The sequence below is a fragment of the Notothenia rossii genome (assembly GCF_949606895.1).
Source record: "Notothenia rossii genome assembly, chromosome: 9".
Lineage (NCBI taxonomy): Eukaryota > Metazoa > Chordata > Actinopteri > Perciformes > Nototheniidae > Notothenia > Notothenia rossii.
This window is the reverse complement of record NC_136907.1, coordinates 77,107,932-77,124,567: the sequence shown is the minus strand read 5'-3', so window position 1 is coordinate 77,124,567 and position 16,636 is coordinate 77,107,932. Positions and strand designations below refer to the sequence as shown.

Below are 16,636 nucleotides of genomic sequence, written 5' to 3'. Positions count from 1 at the left end.
GGTGTATGACTGTGTTGTGATTGTGTGTTTTTTAATTGTGTGTAACTGTAAAACTGTCTGAAACTGTGCTGTTACCATTCTTGGGCCAGGACTGAAAAGGAGATTTTTAATCTCAATGAAACCTATCCTGGTTAAATAAAGGTCAAATAAAAAAAATCTCGCAAGAAATGTGAAAAAGGTGTTCAATAAATCAGAAAAACAGCCCTCAAGCACTTTGTGTTTTCTCAGTGGGATTGCCTTGTAGCCTCACTAACTTATTGGAAGGACTTTGGGACAGGGTAATAGTCCTCTGCCACGTTGCCACTATAAAACCCCTGATAACTTATCCCTCGGCTTCCTGCTCTCAAACAGAGTTTCTTCCACGTGCCCTCCCCTTGACAATGTGCTGATTGGTGTAATAGAAATGTGGTGACAAGAGCTGATAAGCCTCATTCAGGGCATATAAGCGCTCAGGCTTGTTTCTGTTGTGAGGAAAGTGAGACTTTCAGGCATTTGCTCTCAGTGTGGTACGATGGCGCAGCAAGAATTTCAGCTAGTCCATGAAACAGGTTGTGGTTGCTGTTCGATTTGTCTGGATCTACTGAAGGATCCGGTGACTATCCCCTGTGGACACAGCTACTGCATGAAATGTATTAAAAGCTTCTGGGACAAAGACGATGAGAAGGAAGTCTACAGCTGCCCTCAGTGTAGGCAGAGCTTCACACCGAGGCCTGTCCTGCTGAAGAACACCATGTTAGCAGATTTAGTGGAGAAGCTGAAGAAGACTGGACTTGAAGAAGATCCTGCTGATCACTGCTATGCTGGAGCTGAAGAAGTGGCCTGTGATGTCTGTACTGGGAGAAAGCTGAGAGCCTGTAAGTCCTGTCTGCAGTGTTTGATCTCTTACTGTGAGAAACACCTCCAGCCTCACTTTAAATCTCCTGCCTTTGGAAAACACAAGCTGGTGGAGCCCTCCAAGAAGCTCCAGGAGAACATCTGCTCTCGTCACGAAGAGGTGATGAAGATGTTCTGCCGCACTGATCAGCAGAGTATCTGTTATCTCTGCTCTGTGGACGAACACAAAGGACACGACACGGTGTCAGCTGCAGCAGAGAGGACTGAGAGGCAGAGAGAGCTGGAGGGGAGTCGACTAAACATCCAGCAGAGAATCCAGGACGGAGAGAAGGAGGTGAAGCTGCTTCAGCAGGAGGTGAAGGCCGTCAATGGCTCTGCTGATAAAGTAGTGGAGGACAGTGAGAAGATGTTCACTGAGCTGATCCGTCTCATGGAGGAAAGAAGCTCTGATGTGAAGCAGCAGCTCAGATCCCAGCAGGAGAGAGAAGTGAGTCGAGTCAGAGAGTTTCAGAAGAAGCTGGAGCAGGAGATCTCCGAGCTGAAGAGGAGAGACGCTGAGCTGAAGCTGCTCACTCACACAGAGGATCACAACCAGTTCTTAAAGAATTACTCCTCGCTCTCACAACTCAGTGACTCCACAGCATTACCCAACATCCACCCTCTGCAGTACTTTGGCGACGTGGCAACAGCTGTGTCAGAAGTCCGAGATAAACTACAGGAAGTTCTGACGGAGAACTGGTCAAAGATTTTACGGACAGTCATTGACGTGGAAACTTTACTTTCACATCAACTGACGACCAGAGACGATTTCTTACGGTATGCGTGTCATATAACACTGGATCCAAAGACTGCACACCCCTGGATGTTATTGTCTGAGGGGAACCGTAAAGTAACCAATATGGAAGTGTCAGTTCCTAAAAAACACGCCGGATTCAATCACACTTACCAGGTCCTGAGTAAAGAGAGTCTGACTGGACGTTGTTACTGGGAGGTGAAGTGGGATGCAGTCATCACCATAGCTGTTACATACAAGGATGGGAGCAATTCAGGGCCCTATCATGAATTTGCATTTGGATTTAATGACAAGTCCTGGGGGTTAGACAGTCGCTGGGATTACGTTGGTGTCATACATAACCAAAAATTCACTCGGATTTCAGGTGACTCCTCCCTCAGAGTAGGAGTGTACCTGGATCATAAGGCTGGCATTCTGTCCTTTTACGACGTGGGGGAAACCATGAAACTCCTTCATACTGTGCAGACCACTTTCACTCAGCCGCTCTACGCTGGAATTTCTCTTAGATTACCAAAAGGAGACAATGCCACGGTGTGTCAGTTGTAGTAGACAGGATGTTCTTAGTTGGCATTTCTGATTTTAATTTTCAGATTTGTTCCATCTCTATTAGAGCCGTCAGCTTTAACGCTCACAATTAATCTGGAAACCGTTGTGATCTCATAATGACTTGATATTGCTGCTCATATTGTTTTTGTAAAAGTATCTGTGCTGTCCCATGTTAATATTCATGTAAATAATTAGTGTTTTTAGTGCTATATTAATCAATAAGGAAGAGGCATATTCTTTTGATTTATGGTGTCAACATGTACGGGCAAATGATGAACGAATGTACTTTTTGAGAGGATCTGACTAATTGTTTCCTGGAGGAAGTTTAGACATATAATGATTTCTACGATTAAACAAAGCTTCTCTTTTGTAATCATATTAAAACCACTGAAATATAACAACAATTGAAAACTCTCAAGAGTGAGATTTTTTTCTACTGTTTAAAGTAGAGACACTACATACTGCTATACACCTGAACATCAGCAGGAGAGGACTCTTTAAAGTAGAGACACTACATACTGATATACACCTGAACATCAGCAAGAGAGGACTCTTTAAAGTAGAGACGCTACATACTGCTATACACCTGAACATCAGCAGGAGAGGACTCTTTAAAGTAGAGACACTACATACTGCTATACACCTGAACATCAGCAGGAGAGGACTCTTTAAAGTAGAGACACTACATACTGATATACACCTGAACATCAGCAGGAGAGGACTCTTTAAAGTAGAGACACTACATACTGATATACACCTGAACATCAGCAAGAGAGGACTCTTTAAAGTAGAGACGCTACATACTGCTATACACCTGAACATCAGCAGGAGAGGACTCTTTAAAGTAGAGACACTACATACTGCTATACACCTGAACATCAGCAGGAGAGGACTCTTTAAAGTAGAGACACTACATACTGATATACACCTGAACATCAGCAGGAGAGGACTCTTTAAAGTAGAGACACTACATACTGCTATACACCTGAACATCAGCAGGAGAGGACTCTTTAAAGTAGAGACACTACATACTGCTATACACCTGAACATCAGCAGGAGAGGACTCTTTAAAGTAGAGACACTACATACTGATATACACCTGAACATCAGCAAGAGAGGACTCTTTAAAGTAGAGATGCTACATACTGCTATACACCTGAACATCAGCAGGAGAGGACTCTTTAAAGTAGAGACACTACATACTGCTATACACCTGAACATCAGCAGGAGAGGACTCTTTAAAGTAGATATACTACATACTGATATACACCTGAACATCAGCAGGAGAGGACTTTTTAAAGTAGAGACACTACATACTGATATACACCGGAACATCAGCAGGAGAGGACTCTTTAAAGTGGAGACTCTACATACTGATATACACCTGAACATCAGCAGGAGAGGACTTTTTATTTAGAGACACTACATACTGATATACACCTGAAAATCAGCAGGAGAGGACTCTTTAAAGTAGAGACACCACATACTGATATACACCTGAACATCAGCAGGAGAGGACTCTTTAAAGTAGAGACACTACATACTGATATACACCTGAACATCAGCAGGAGAGGACTCTTTAAAGTAGAGACACTACATACTGATATACACCTGAACATCAGCAGGAGAGGACTTTTTAAAGTAGAGACACTACATACTGCTATACACCTGAACATCAGCAGGAGAGGACTCTTTAAAGTAGAGACACTACATACTGCTATACACCTGAACATCAGCAGGAGAGGACTCTTTAAAGTAGAGACTCTACATACTGCTATACACCTGAACATCAGCAGGAGAGGACTCTTTAAAGTAGAGACACTACATACTGCTATACACCTGAACATCAGCAGGAGAGGACTCTTTAAAGTAGAGACACTACATACTGCTATACACCTGAACATCAGCAGGAGAGGACTCTTTAAAGTAGAGACACTACATACTGCTATACACCTGAACATCAGCAGGAGAGGACTCTTTAAAGCAGAGACACTACATACTGATATACACCTGAACATCAGCAGGAGAGGACTCTTTAAAGTAGAGACACTACATACTGATATACACCTGAACATCAGCAGGAGAGGACTTTTTAAAGTAGAGACACTACATACTGATATACACCTGAACATCAGCAGGAGAGGACTCTTTAAAGTAGAGACACCACATACTGATATACACCTGAACATCAGCAGGAGAGGACTTTTTAAAGTAGAGAGACCACATACTGATATACACCTGAACATCAGCAGGAGAGGACTCTTTAAAGTAGAGACACTACATACTGATATACACCTGAACATCAGCAGGAGAGGACTCTTTAAAGTAGAGACACTACATACTGATATACACCTGAACATCAGCAGGAGAGGACTCTTTAAAGTAGAGACACTACATACTGATATACACCTGAAAATCAGCAGGAGAGGACTCTTTAAAGTAGATATACTACATACTGATATACACCTGAACATCAGCAGGAGAGGACTTTTTAAAGTAGAGACACTACATACTGATATACACCGGAACATCAGCAGGAGAGGACTCTTTAAAGTAGAGACACTACATACTGATATACACCGGAACATCAGCAGGAGAGGACTCTTTAAAGTGGAGACTCTACATACTGATATACACCTGAACATCAGCAGGAGAGGACTTTTTATTTAGAGACACTACATACTGATATACACCTGAAAATCAGCAGGAGAGGACTCTTTAAAGTAGAGACACCACATACTGATATACACCTGAACATCAGCAGGAGAGGACTCTTTAAAGTAGAGACACTACATACTGATATACACCTGAACATCAGCAGGAGAGGACTCATTAAAGTAGAGACACTACATACTGATATACACCTGAACATCAGCAGGAGAGGACTCTTTAAAGTAGAGACACTACATACTGATATACACCTGAACATCAGCAGGAGAGGACTTTTTAAAGTAGAGACACTACATACTGATATACACCGAAACATCAGCAGGAGAGGACTCTTTAAAGTAGAGACTCTACATACTGCTATACACCTGAACATCAGCAGGAGAGGACTCTTTAAAGTAGAGACTCTACATACTGATATACACCTGAACATCAGCAGGAGAGGACTCTTTATAGTAGAGACACTACATACTGCTATACACCTGAACATCAGCAGGAGAGGACTCTTTAAAGTAGAGACACTACATACTGCTATACACCTGAACATCAGCAGGAGAGGACTCTTTAAAGTAGAGACACTACATACTGCTATACACCTGAACATCAGCAGGAGAGGACTCTTTAAAGCAGAGACACTACATACTGATATACACCTGAACATCAGCAGGAGAGGACTCTTTAAAGTAGAGACACTACATACTGATATACACCTGAACATCAGCAGGAGAGGACTTTTTAAAGTAGAGACACTACATACTGATATACACCTGAACATCAGCAGGAGAGGACTCTTTAAAGTAGAGACACCACATACTGATATACACCTGAACATCAGCAGGAGAGGACTTTTTAAAGTAGAGACACCACATACTGATATACACCTGAACATCAGCAGGAGAGGACTCTTTAAAGTAGAGACACTACATACTGATATACACCTGAACATCAGCAGGAGAGGACTCTTTAAAGTAGAGACACTACATACTGATATACACCTGAACATCAGCAGGAGAGGACTCTTTAAAGTAGAGACACTACATACTGATATACACCTGAACATCAGCAGGAGAGGACTCTTTAAAGTAGATATACTATATACTGATATACACCTGAACATCAGCAGGAGAGGACTTTTTAAAGTAGAGACACTACATACTGATATACACCGGAACATCAGCAGGAGAGGACTCTTTAAAGTAGAGACTCTACATACTGATATACACCTGAACATCAGCAGGAGAGGACTCTTTAAAGTAGAGACTCTACATACTGATATACACCTGAACATCAGCAGGAGAGGACTCTTTAAAGTAGAGACTCTACATACTACATTCTACATACTCTACAATAATTTACTAATCCAAATTATTGTGTTCTATTTGTAATCCTGTTATTCAACCTGGTTCTCCTGCACCCAGTGTTATGATTGTAATCTGGATCCAAAGTTTAGTGGGTGTGAACAACGTTTTCCAACAACCTTGTACTACGGTTCTAAAATAATGAATTACAAGTAAAGGACCTGAATTACAAACAAATACTTAAGGGAAAGTACAAAGTATTAGCATCAATATATACTTGTAGTGTAAGAAGTACAATTACTCATTCTGCACAATGGTAGTACAAAAGTACCATCAGGTTTATCACTCGATATGCAGAATGGATCTTTTCAAAGTATTTTATTATTATTTATTTATTTTTCGAAAGGATAGCCCGTTGAGATGTAGCATCTCATTCTCAAGTGTGTCTTAAAACATAAATATACAAATTATAACATTACAAATACTACAGTACATGTACAAAAATACAGACACATGATGGTTATTATATTATCCAGTTATTTATACATGTCCGAACATTTAGTCTTTGGTCAAGTTGGACAACATTTGCATTCTGTGTGGATTAGTAGTAAAGTATTTCCTGATACCCTATCATCATGTCATGTGTTTATGCACAAAGTAAAATCAATGTACTGGAGGAAGAATAGTATCTGCTTCTGAAATGTAGTGTAAGTATAAAGTAGCATTAAATAGAAATACTCAAAAAGTATAAATATGTCGATAAACTACCGACCTACAATAATTGAGTAAATGTACTTTCCAGCTCTGCTTATATCAAAACAGCCTGACTGGAAAGATAAGATAAGATACAACGGTATATATTTATTAAATATATCGCTCATTAAGTCGGCCTTCAAAGCACCTTGTGTTGGATCAGCCTGAAAACTCGCATTGACTGAAGGAAGCCGAGAGTGGACTTTGGAACGTACTGTCTCTTTAACAACGCTCCCCCTTATGAATCGCCTCATACTTCCTGGTTCCCTCCCCTGTAGAGCTGCAGCTGGAGGATGGGTGTAACGAGTGATTCACTGCACACACACATGCTATTCAGATCACACTCACACTAGTTTCAGCTCTCAGGAAGTGGAACTCGGACACTCGCTGTCACTGAGCGGTGAAATGGCGCAGAAAGGAGTTCAGCTGGACCGGGAAACCTTCTCTTGTTCGATCTGTCTGGATCTACTGAAGGATCCAGTGACTACTTCCTGTGGACACAGCTACTGCATGGACTGTATCAAACGCCACTGGGATAAAGCGGATGTGAAGAAAGTCTACAGCTGCCCTCAGTGTAGAAGGAGCTTCAAACCGAGGCCTGTCCTGCTGAAGAACACCATGTTAGCAGATTTAGTGGAGGAGCTGAAGAAGACTGGACTCCAAGCTGCTCCTGCTGATCACTGCTATGCTGGAGCTGGAGATGTGGCCTGTGATGTCTGTACTGGGAGAAAACTGAGAGCCTGTAAGTCCTGTCTCGTGTGTTTGGCCTCTTATTGTGACAAACACCTCAAGCCTCATCATGACTCGGCTACGTTTAAAAAACACAAGCTGGTGGAGCCCTCCAAGAAGCTCCAGGAGAACATCTGCTCTCGTCACGACGAGGTGATGAAGCTGTTCTGCCGCACTGATCAGCAGAGTATCTGTTCTCTCTGCTCTGTGGACGAACACAAAGGACATGACACGGTGTCAGCTGCAGCAGAGAGGACTGAGAGGCAGAAAGAGATCAAGGTGAGACGACTAAACATCCAGCAGAGAATCCACAGCAGCAGGGAAGTGATGAAGCAGCTTCAGCAGGAGGTGGATGGCATCAATCGCTCTGCCAATAAAGATGTGAAGGACAGTGAGAAGATCTTCATCGAACTGATCCGCTTCATCCAGAAAAAGAGCTCTGATGTGAGGCAGAAGGTTAAATCTCAGCAGGAAAGTGAAGTGCGTCGAGTCAAAGAGTTTCAGAAGAAGCTGGAGCAGGAGATGGCTGAGCTGAAGAAGAAAGACTCTGAGCTGGAGCTGCTACAACACACAGACGATCACACCCAGCTTCTAGAAAGATTCTCCTCAGTCTCGCCTCTCGGTGAATCCTCAGAGTTACCCAGCCTTAAAATCCGTCCTCTGCAGTACTTTGAGGACGTGACAACAGCTGTGTCAGAAGTCCGAGATAAACTGCAGGAAGTTCTGATGGAGAAGTGGCCGAAGATTTTACGGACAGTCACTGAAGTGGATGCTTTTCTCTCGCAACAACTGAGGACCAGAGAAGAGTTCTTACGGTATGCAAGTCAAATCACGCTGGATCCAAACTCATCAAACACGAGCATAATGTTGTTTTCTGAGAGGTACCGCAAAGTAACAACAACTCCTTTATTGGAAATGTTTTTTCCGTCCCAAGAGAGATTCAACGGTTTACATCAGGTCCTGAGTAGAGAGAGTCTGACTGGACGTTGTTACTGGGAGGTGGAGTACGATGCACTATTAACAGTAGCTGTAGCATACAAGGATATGAAAAGACATAATACCTCTAAGGACTGTGCATTTGGGTACAACGAGAAGTCTTGGGCGTTATTTTGTCATCATGAATTTGAATTCAGACATGACGATATCCACACGCCAATCTCGGTTAAGTCGTCTTACAAAGTGGGAGTGTTCCTGGATCATAAGGCTGGTGTTCTGTCGTTTTACGACGTGGGGGAAACCATGAAGTTCATCCACAAAGTGCAGACCACTTTCACTCAGCCGCTCTACGCTGGTCTGGCCCTTCACTTTTCCAACGGAGACAACGCCACGGTGTGTGAGCTGAAGTAGGCCTGACTCCATGGGAACCATCATTGTAAATCCTGCTGATGTTCAGGTGTATATCAGTATGTAGTGTTTCTACTTTAAAGAGTCCTCTCCTGCTGATGTTCAGGTTCATATCAGTATGTAGTGTCTCTACTTTAAAGAGTCCTCTCCTGCTGATGTTCAGGTGTATATCAGTATGTAGTGTCTCTACTTTAAAGAGTACTCTCCTGCTGATGTTCAGGTGTATATCAGTATGTAGTGTCTCTACTTTAAAGAGTCCTCTCCTGCTGATGTTCAGGTGTATATCAGTATGTAGTGTCTCTACTTTAAAGAGTCCTCTCCTGCTGATGTTCAGGTGTATATCAGTATGTAGTGTCTCTACTTTAAAGAGTCCTCTCCTGCTGATGTTCAGGTGTATATCAGTATGTAGTGTCTCTACTTTAAAGAGTCCTCTCCTGCTGATATAGGAGAGGACGTGTAAAATGATATATGTGAATACTGTTTCGGTGATTTGAACTGTAATGCAATGCAGTTTGATTTATTGCTATATTAATCAATACGGAAGAAGATGGATTGATTTATCTTTTGGTTGTAGTGAACATGTAATCAGAAATGTATATAAATAAAAAGATGTGCATGAAATAAACAAGGCTTGTCTTAGATATTCATGTCAGGAATCTAAAGGTGCACGAAAACAACAGCAGGAAACCTCCATTTGAAAAACAGCCGCAGTTGATTTTATTTAACCTTTTGAATTAAAATCTCAGTAATTAGTAAACGCTCGATATAATTCCTTCAGGGTTTTTGTTGCTCTCACAGCAAAAGTGCATTCATGACACAATGTGTTTATAAAGATTTAAGGGTAATCCAGGTTTATTTAAAAAATAATTTCCCTGTTTTTTAACCATTAAAAGTCAAAATTACATCTTAAATTGTTCACATTTGACCTTAAGTTAATCTAATTTGTGGCTGCTAGTCATTAGTTTGTATCAAATTGACCCTAAGTATGAAAATATTATTTTATATCAGTGATATGTTTTACTTTTGCGACCCTAACCCTGTTTACCAATTCTAAACCACTACAAACTTACAAAAAACCCAGTAATCTATCCCACACATTCCTGAGTTATAGGGATATAAGATGAGAGTTTTTCTGAAGAACTCGTTTTGTGGAATTTGCAATAAAGAGTGGGAAGAAAAGTATAAAGACTGGATATAGAAGTCTAGGAAGCAATCATAACAAAAGCTGCATATTCAATATAAACAGCGCCATAAGTGTGGTTCATAAAAACATGAACAGGTGGTGGTTTGCATATTATGTAGAAATGTATGCACAGTAAAGAGTGCATGGTGGTTAACACAGAAGGAACACCATTAGCCTTAGTGAGCATTGAGCATTGAATAAATTCGAAACATTATTCAAATTCTATTTAAATGTGTATTTGTTTAACCCGTGTGGACATGATTTATGATCAGCTGATGTTTTCCTGGAGTAAGAAAATCCCCTTTATTGTTCTGACCACTAGAGGGAGGCAGTCGCCTGTGGAACAGCTCATTGTTTTCATTTCACACACTTTTCATCATGCAGGGACATTCCGCTCTAGAGTTGATCTTATCAAGCACCTGCTTAAGAGAGGATCATGTCAAGAAGTACAACGCTTATTTTGTTAGGAGGTTCTCCCTCATGCATGTGTGGAGGGAACAGAGGGATTTCAGCCTTTGCAGACCATTGACATGCAAAGCAACCTATAGAAAACACTACAGGAAAGGGGTAACCCCCTAAAAGCATAATAGGGTACCCATTAAGATCTAGAAGCATTATCCTTCTGAACGCTATTTTCCTTCTGCTTCCACTGATCGTTGGGGTTGGGGAAATATCTTTCTAGGGCCATACCTTTGTCCCAGTTTATCAGTTCTTGCTGTCAGTGTTTTCTCTTCCTATTCCTGCCTGTTGGCGTCAGCTGATAGAGGTTATAGTGCTTTATCTTGTTGTGCACAATGTTGATTATTCTCTTAGAATACCTAAATACATGGGTCTGGGGTAGAGATCACACGTCTTGTGAATTCTCCTGCCAAAGCTCCAAATAAACCATCAGTGTTTGCCATCAAAGTTCCAGCTCTCCCCGCGCCTCTCTGAGTCTCCATTGCCTCAGAAGTTTCCATCACAGAGGGAACACAGGGATTTTAGCCTTTTTTAAACCATTTACATGCACACAAACCTACAGAACACACTACAGGAGAGGGAACCCCCCTTAAAGGTCCCCTAATACTGTTTTTCATCATATATCACAGGTCTCAGATATATACAAAACCTGTCTCTGATTGGCTAAAACACCAGACAGATCATTGTGGCATTACCCATAATTCCCTCTGTTTCAGCCCTGTTTCCAAAGTGCTGATTCTCTGTCTGTTACTTGAAATGAAAATAAGGAGCCCCTCCCCATGCCCCTCTGAGAGACATTTGGTTACAAAGAACTCAATGGTGCTCTAGGAGGAGATTCAGGTGATAAGGGGGGGGGGGGGGGGGGGGGTTACCTTGGTTGCTGATTGGCTAATGGTTACACAAGCCAAAACATCATTATGACATCATAAAGTGGCCAAAATCTGATCCGCTCATTTTCAGACAGGTTTTTATAGAAATGGATCAAAAAGAGAGAGAATCTTTGTTCCTGAAGCTTTCAGAGTCTCTTTCCACAGAGGGGACACATGTTGATGTAGAAGAGACATGAAGAGGGGACACATGTTGATGTAGAAGAGACATGAAGAAGAGGGGACACATGTTGATGTAGAAGAGACATGAAGAAGAGGGGACACATGTTGATGTAGAAGAGACATGAAGAAGAGGGGACACATGTTGATGTAGAAGAGACATGAAGAAGAGGGGACACATGTTGATGTAGAAGAGACATGAAGAAGAGGGGACACATGTTGATGTAGAAGAGACATGAAGAAGAGGGGACACATGTTGATGTAGAAGAGACATGAAGAAGAGGGGACACATGTTGATGTAGAAGAGACATGAAGAAGAGGGGACACATGTTGATGTAGAAGAGACATGAAGAAGAGGGGACACATGTTGATGTAGAAGAGACATGAAGAAGAGGGGACACATGTTGATGTAGAAGAGACATGAAGAAGAGGGGACACACGTTGATGTAGAAGAGACATGAAGAAGAGGGAACACATGTTGATGTAGAAGAGACAAGAAGAAGAGGGGACACATGTTGATGTAGAAGAGACATGGAGAAGAGGGGACACATGTTGATGTAGAAGAGACATGAAGAAGAGGGGACACATGTTGATGTAGAAGAGACATGAAGAAGAGGGGATACATGTTGATGTAGAAGAGACATGAAGAAGAGGGGACACATGTTGATTTAGAAGAGACATGAAGAAGAGGGGACACATGTTGATGAAGAAGAGACGTGAAGAAGAGGGGACACATGTTGATGTAGAGGAGACATGAAGAAGAGGGGACACATGTTGATGTAGAAGAGACATGGAGAAGAGGGGAGACATGTTGATGTAGAAGAGACATGAAGAAGAGGGGACACATGTTGATGTAGAAGAGACATGAAGAATAGGGGACACATGTTGATGTAGAAGAGACATGAAGAAGAGGGGACTCATATTGATGTAGAAGAGATGTGAAGAAGAGGGGACACATGTAGATGTAGAAGAGACATGGAGAAGAGGGGACACATGTTGATGTAGAAGAGACATGAAGAAGAGGGGACACATGTTGATGCAGAAGAGACATGGAGAAGAGGGGACACATGTTGATGTAGAAGAGACATGAAGAAGAGGGGACACATGTTGATGTAGAACAGACATGAAGAAGAGGGGACACATGTTGATGTAGAAGAGACATGAAGAATAGGGGACACCTGTTGATGTAGAAGAGACATGAAGAAGAGGGGACACCTGTTGATGTAGAAGAGACATGAAGAAGAGGGGACACATGTTGATGCAGAAGAGACATGAAGAATAGGGGACACCTGTTGATGTAGAAGAGACGTGAAGAAGAGGGGACACATGTTGATGTAGAAGAGACATGAAGAAGAGGGGACACACGTTGATGTAGAAGAGACATGAAGAAGAGGGGACACATGTTGATGCAGAAGAGACATGAATAAGAGGGGACACATGTTGATGTAGAAGAGACATGAAGAAGAGGGGACACATGTTGATCTAGAAGAGACATGAAGAATAGGGGACACCTGTTGATGTAGAAGAGACATGGAGAAGAGGGGACACATGTTGATGTAGAAGAGACATGGAGAAGAGGGGACACATGTTGATGTAGAAGAGACATGGAGAAGAGGGGACACATGTTGATGTAGAAGAGACATGAAGAAGAGGGGACACATGTTGATGTAGAAGAGACATGAAGAAGAGGGGACACATGTTGATGTAGAAGAGACATGAAGAAGAGGGGACACATGTTGATGTAGAAGAGACATGAAGAAGAGGGGACTCATGTTGATGTAGAAGAGACAGGAAGAAGAGGGGACACATGTAGATGTAGAAGAGACATGAAGAAGAGGGGACACATGTTGATGTAGAAGAGACATGAAGAAGAGGGGACACATCTTGATGTAGAAGAGACATGAAGAAGAGGGGACACATGTTGATGTAGAAGAGACATGGACACATGTTGATGTAGAAGAGACATGAAGAAGAGGGGACAAATGTTGATGTAGAAGAGACATGAAGAAGAGGGGACACATGTTGATGTAGAAGAGACATGAAGAAGAGGGGACACATGTTGATGTAGAAGAGACATGAAGAAGAGGGGACACATGTTGATGTAGAAGAGACATGAAGAAGAGGGGACACATGTTGATGCAGAAGAGACATGAAGAAGAGGGGACACATGTTGATGTAGAAGAGACATGAAGAAGAGGGGACACATGTTGATGCAGAAGAGACATGGAGAAGAGGGGACACATGTTGATGTAGAAGAGACATGAACAGGTGGATGTTACATAATAGGTGACCTCTAAAGCACATAGGGCGTCTTTAAGATCTAGAAGGGCTATCCTTCCGAGTGCTATTTCCCTTCTACCTCCACTGGTGGTCGGCCTCTTCCACACATCTCTGTGTTGGGTTTATTCGGTGGCTCTGGATATCCTGGGGCTTGGCATTTGTTAACCTGTGGTGTCAAATACCGTCTGTTCACCCGCCGCTAACATCCGATTGCTGCCATTACAGTCTCCGCTTCATCGCTCTGTGATGGCGAAAGCTTGGCCTGACTCAGTGTGCAGCTGCTGGAGAGAGAAGCTTCTGCTTCCTGCTGGTTGGGGTCATCATTTATTTCTCAGGGAGGCTAAACAAGGTGAAGTGTACTCCCCCGCCCCACCCCGGGCGCCGTTCAAAATGGCGGCACACTGCTCCTAACACTAGGATGGGTCAAATGCAGAGAAACAATTTTTCCACGAGGGATTAATAAAAGTCCATCTTATCTTATAACAAATCGAGCTGATTTCATTAGTGCAGTAGATGTAGCTAAAGAAGTGTCTCATTCTGGAGATGTCAAATCAAACCTTTAGGAGACCAGAGTTTTTTTTGTGGCATCTCTGTATTTACCTTATCGAAACTTGGCATTCTTTGTAAGGCAGATAGATTCAGACGTTCATGCTTTTGAAGTTAGTGTTTCCCCTCTTACTAAAACAAGGCAGCTTTTTAAAAAGTTAAACCTCCTTAAGAGTAAAGTTAATACTCAAGAATAACAGCTGAAAAAGTGTCTCAAGTCTTCAACAGTAGTTCCCTCAGGAGTCGGTAAAACAGTGATTGTTGGAGCTGTGTTTACGTGACAGCGACTGAACTCAGAACTTCACTTCTCTTTGTTATTTCTCTCCAGTTTCTCTCCTCTTGTCTCAGACTTTTAAACGCCTCCGGATAACCTTCCACTTTTTACTCAAACTGAAACATTTTCAACAATTCTTGGTTGAATTCCTGCTCCTCCAGGCACATTTGCATCCTCTCCCTTTGCATGCAAGTCTCCACTTATAAAACTTGCTCTGCTTTAGTCTGAGCACACGTCAGGAGGCTTGTTTCTTCCTCGGTGGACGAATAATCTAAAGCAGGGGTGTCAAACTCAATTTCAACTCGGGCACATTAGCATCATGGTTGCACTCAAAGGGCCAGTTTTATATATAAGACTATATAAGAATAAATATATACATATTTAATATATATAAAATAATGTATTATATGACATTATTGCCTTTGCATTGGATTATTATCGGATAGGGTAATAACTTCATAATTAACTACGTCTGAAAGAAGTCTAGGGCAAACAATTGCAAGTCTCTTCAGTGCGCATGTTACAAAATGACTTAAAAAAAAAGCCAAATTCTGGAAAAACAAAAAAAAATAAGTGCAATTTTGGAAAAAAAGTAACATTTTGGAGAAAAAAAGTCAAATTCCGAGAAAAATATCAAATTTGAGATGCATTGTGGGACATGTAGTTTATGGGCAATGTGCATCTGTAAAGTGGCATGTGACCGTATAATAAACATATTATATTCTTTGCAAGCTCTTGTGGGGCCACATGAAATGAAGTCGCGGGCCGGATTTGGCCCCCGGGCCGTGAGTTTGACACCCCTGATCTAAAGGTTATTATTGAGGTTTGACTATAAACTGTCCATGGCTGGAAAATTGCAAAAAATCTTTACATTGTTTTCCTCTAATTTAAGACAGTTTTGCCTATTTCAGATACAGAGAAACTACTTTTTAACGTGCGCATTTATTGCATTTGTGTGCTTGCATGAATGTTTTACACATTCATGATAGAAAATAAAAACGTTGCCAAATGATATTTTTATAAAAATGGGTTTAGTTTTTCATCATTAACATTACAGTTCTTGCATGTGTAATTAAGACATGCACACGTATTACACTTAACGTCACCAGTCACGACGAGTTATAGTATTTGGTATTGGAGACATTATTATCAGTCTTAAAACAGATACTGTTGAATCTTGGACTTGTTTCTATCGTTTTTAAGTTGTTTAAATCTTTGTCAAGTCGGTTTTTACTTCCTGTCTTTGTGTGTTTTCCCGGCAGTCTTGGTTGTGTCTTTATGGTGTTGTTAGTTTGACCTTTTCCTCATCAACAGTCCTCTTTTTTCTCAAGTCATTATCCTGCTTGTCTTGCCTTCTTGTCCTGCTTGGAATATGCCTTAAATTATGAAAGCGTTTCCTGTTTTAAGGTCCTTTAAACCAGTGGTTCCCAACCTTTTTTCCCAAGAGCCCCCCCAAATGACTCCTGTTGGAAGTTGCACTATTGGAGTGACTCTGATGGTTATTGGACTCAGGATTCATTCATTTGGATTCCCGCTGCATGAAGAAATTAAAGGACGACACAAGTGGAAACAATTCACAAAGGGATCAAACTGTTTAAAACACATGCTCAGAGTAAGCCGGATTTTGACGATGTGTTTATGTCAAAGTTGTAAATAATCTACAAAATGGAGGAGCCGGCATGGACAATGAATATACATACTATATTAATAATATTCATAATATTCATACAATATGAATATGAATGCGCTTATCCAGACAAGCCTGGTTTGGACACTTTACGGGCAGAAGAAACATTTCTATTAAAGAAAGAATAATAAATTTCTGTTTTTTTATGCCTTTAATAGCTACTAACTTGAATTTTTATTCAAATTAATTAATCAATT

At 41.5% G+C, this 16,636-nt stretch overlaps 2 protein-coding genes across 6 annotated transcripts in view; both read left to right on the top strand.

Moving 5' to 3' along the window:
• LOC307017664 (receptor-type tyrosine-protein phosphatase N2-like) overlaps nucleotides 1-16,636 on the top strand; it is a 244,955-nt gene that overhangs the window by 23,633 nt on the left and 204,686 nt on the right. The gene's annotated exons all lie outside the window — the stretch shown is intronic.
• Nucleotides 134-9,743, top strand: LOC307018382 (uncharacterized protein). The gene is made up of 2 exons (XM_079648612.1): nucleotides 134-2,162; nucleotides 7,229-9,743. The coding sequence occupies exons 1-2, from the start codon at nucleotides 512-514 to the stop codon at nucleotides 8,965-8,967; spliced, it is 3,390 nt and encodes a 1,129-aa protein (XP_079504738.1). The 5' UTR covers nucleotides 134-511; the 3' UTR covers nucleotides 8,968-9,743.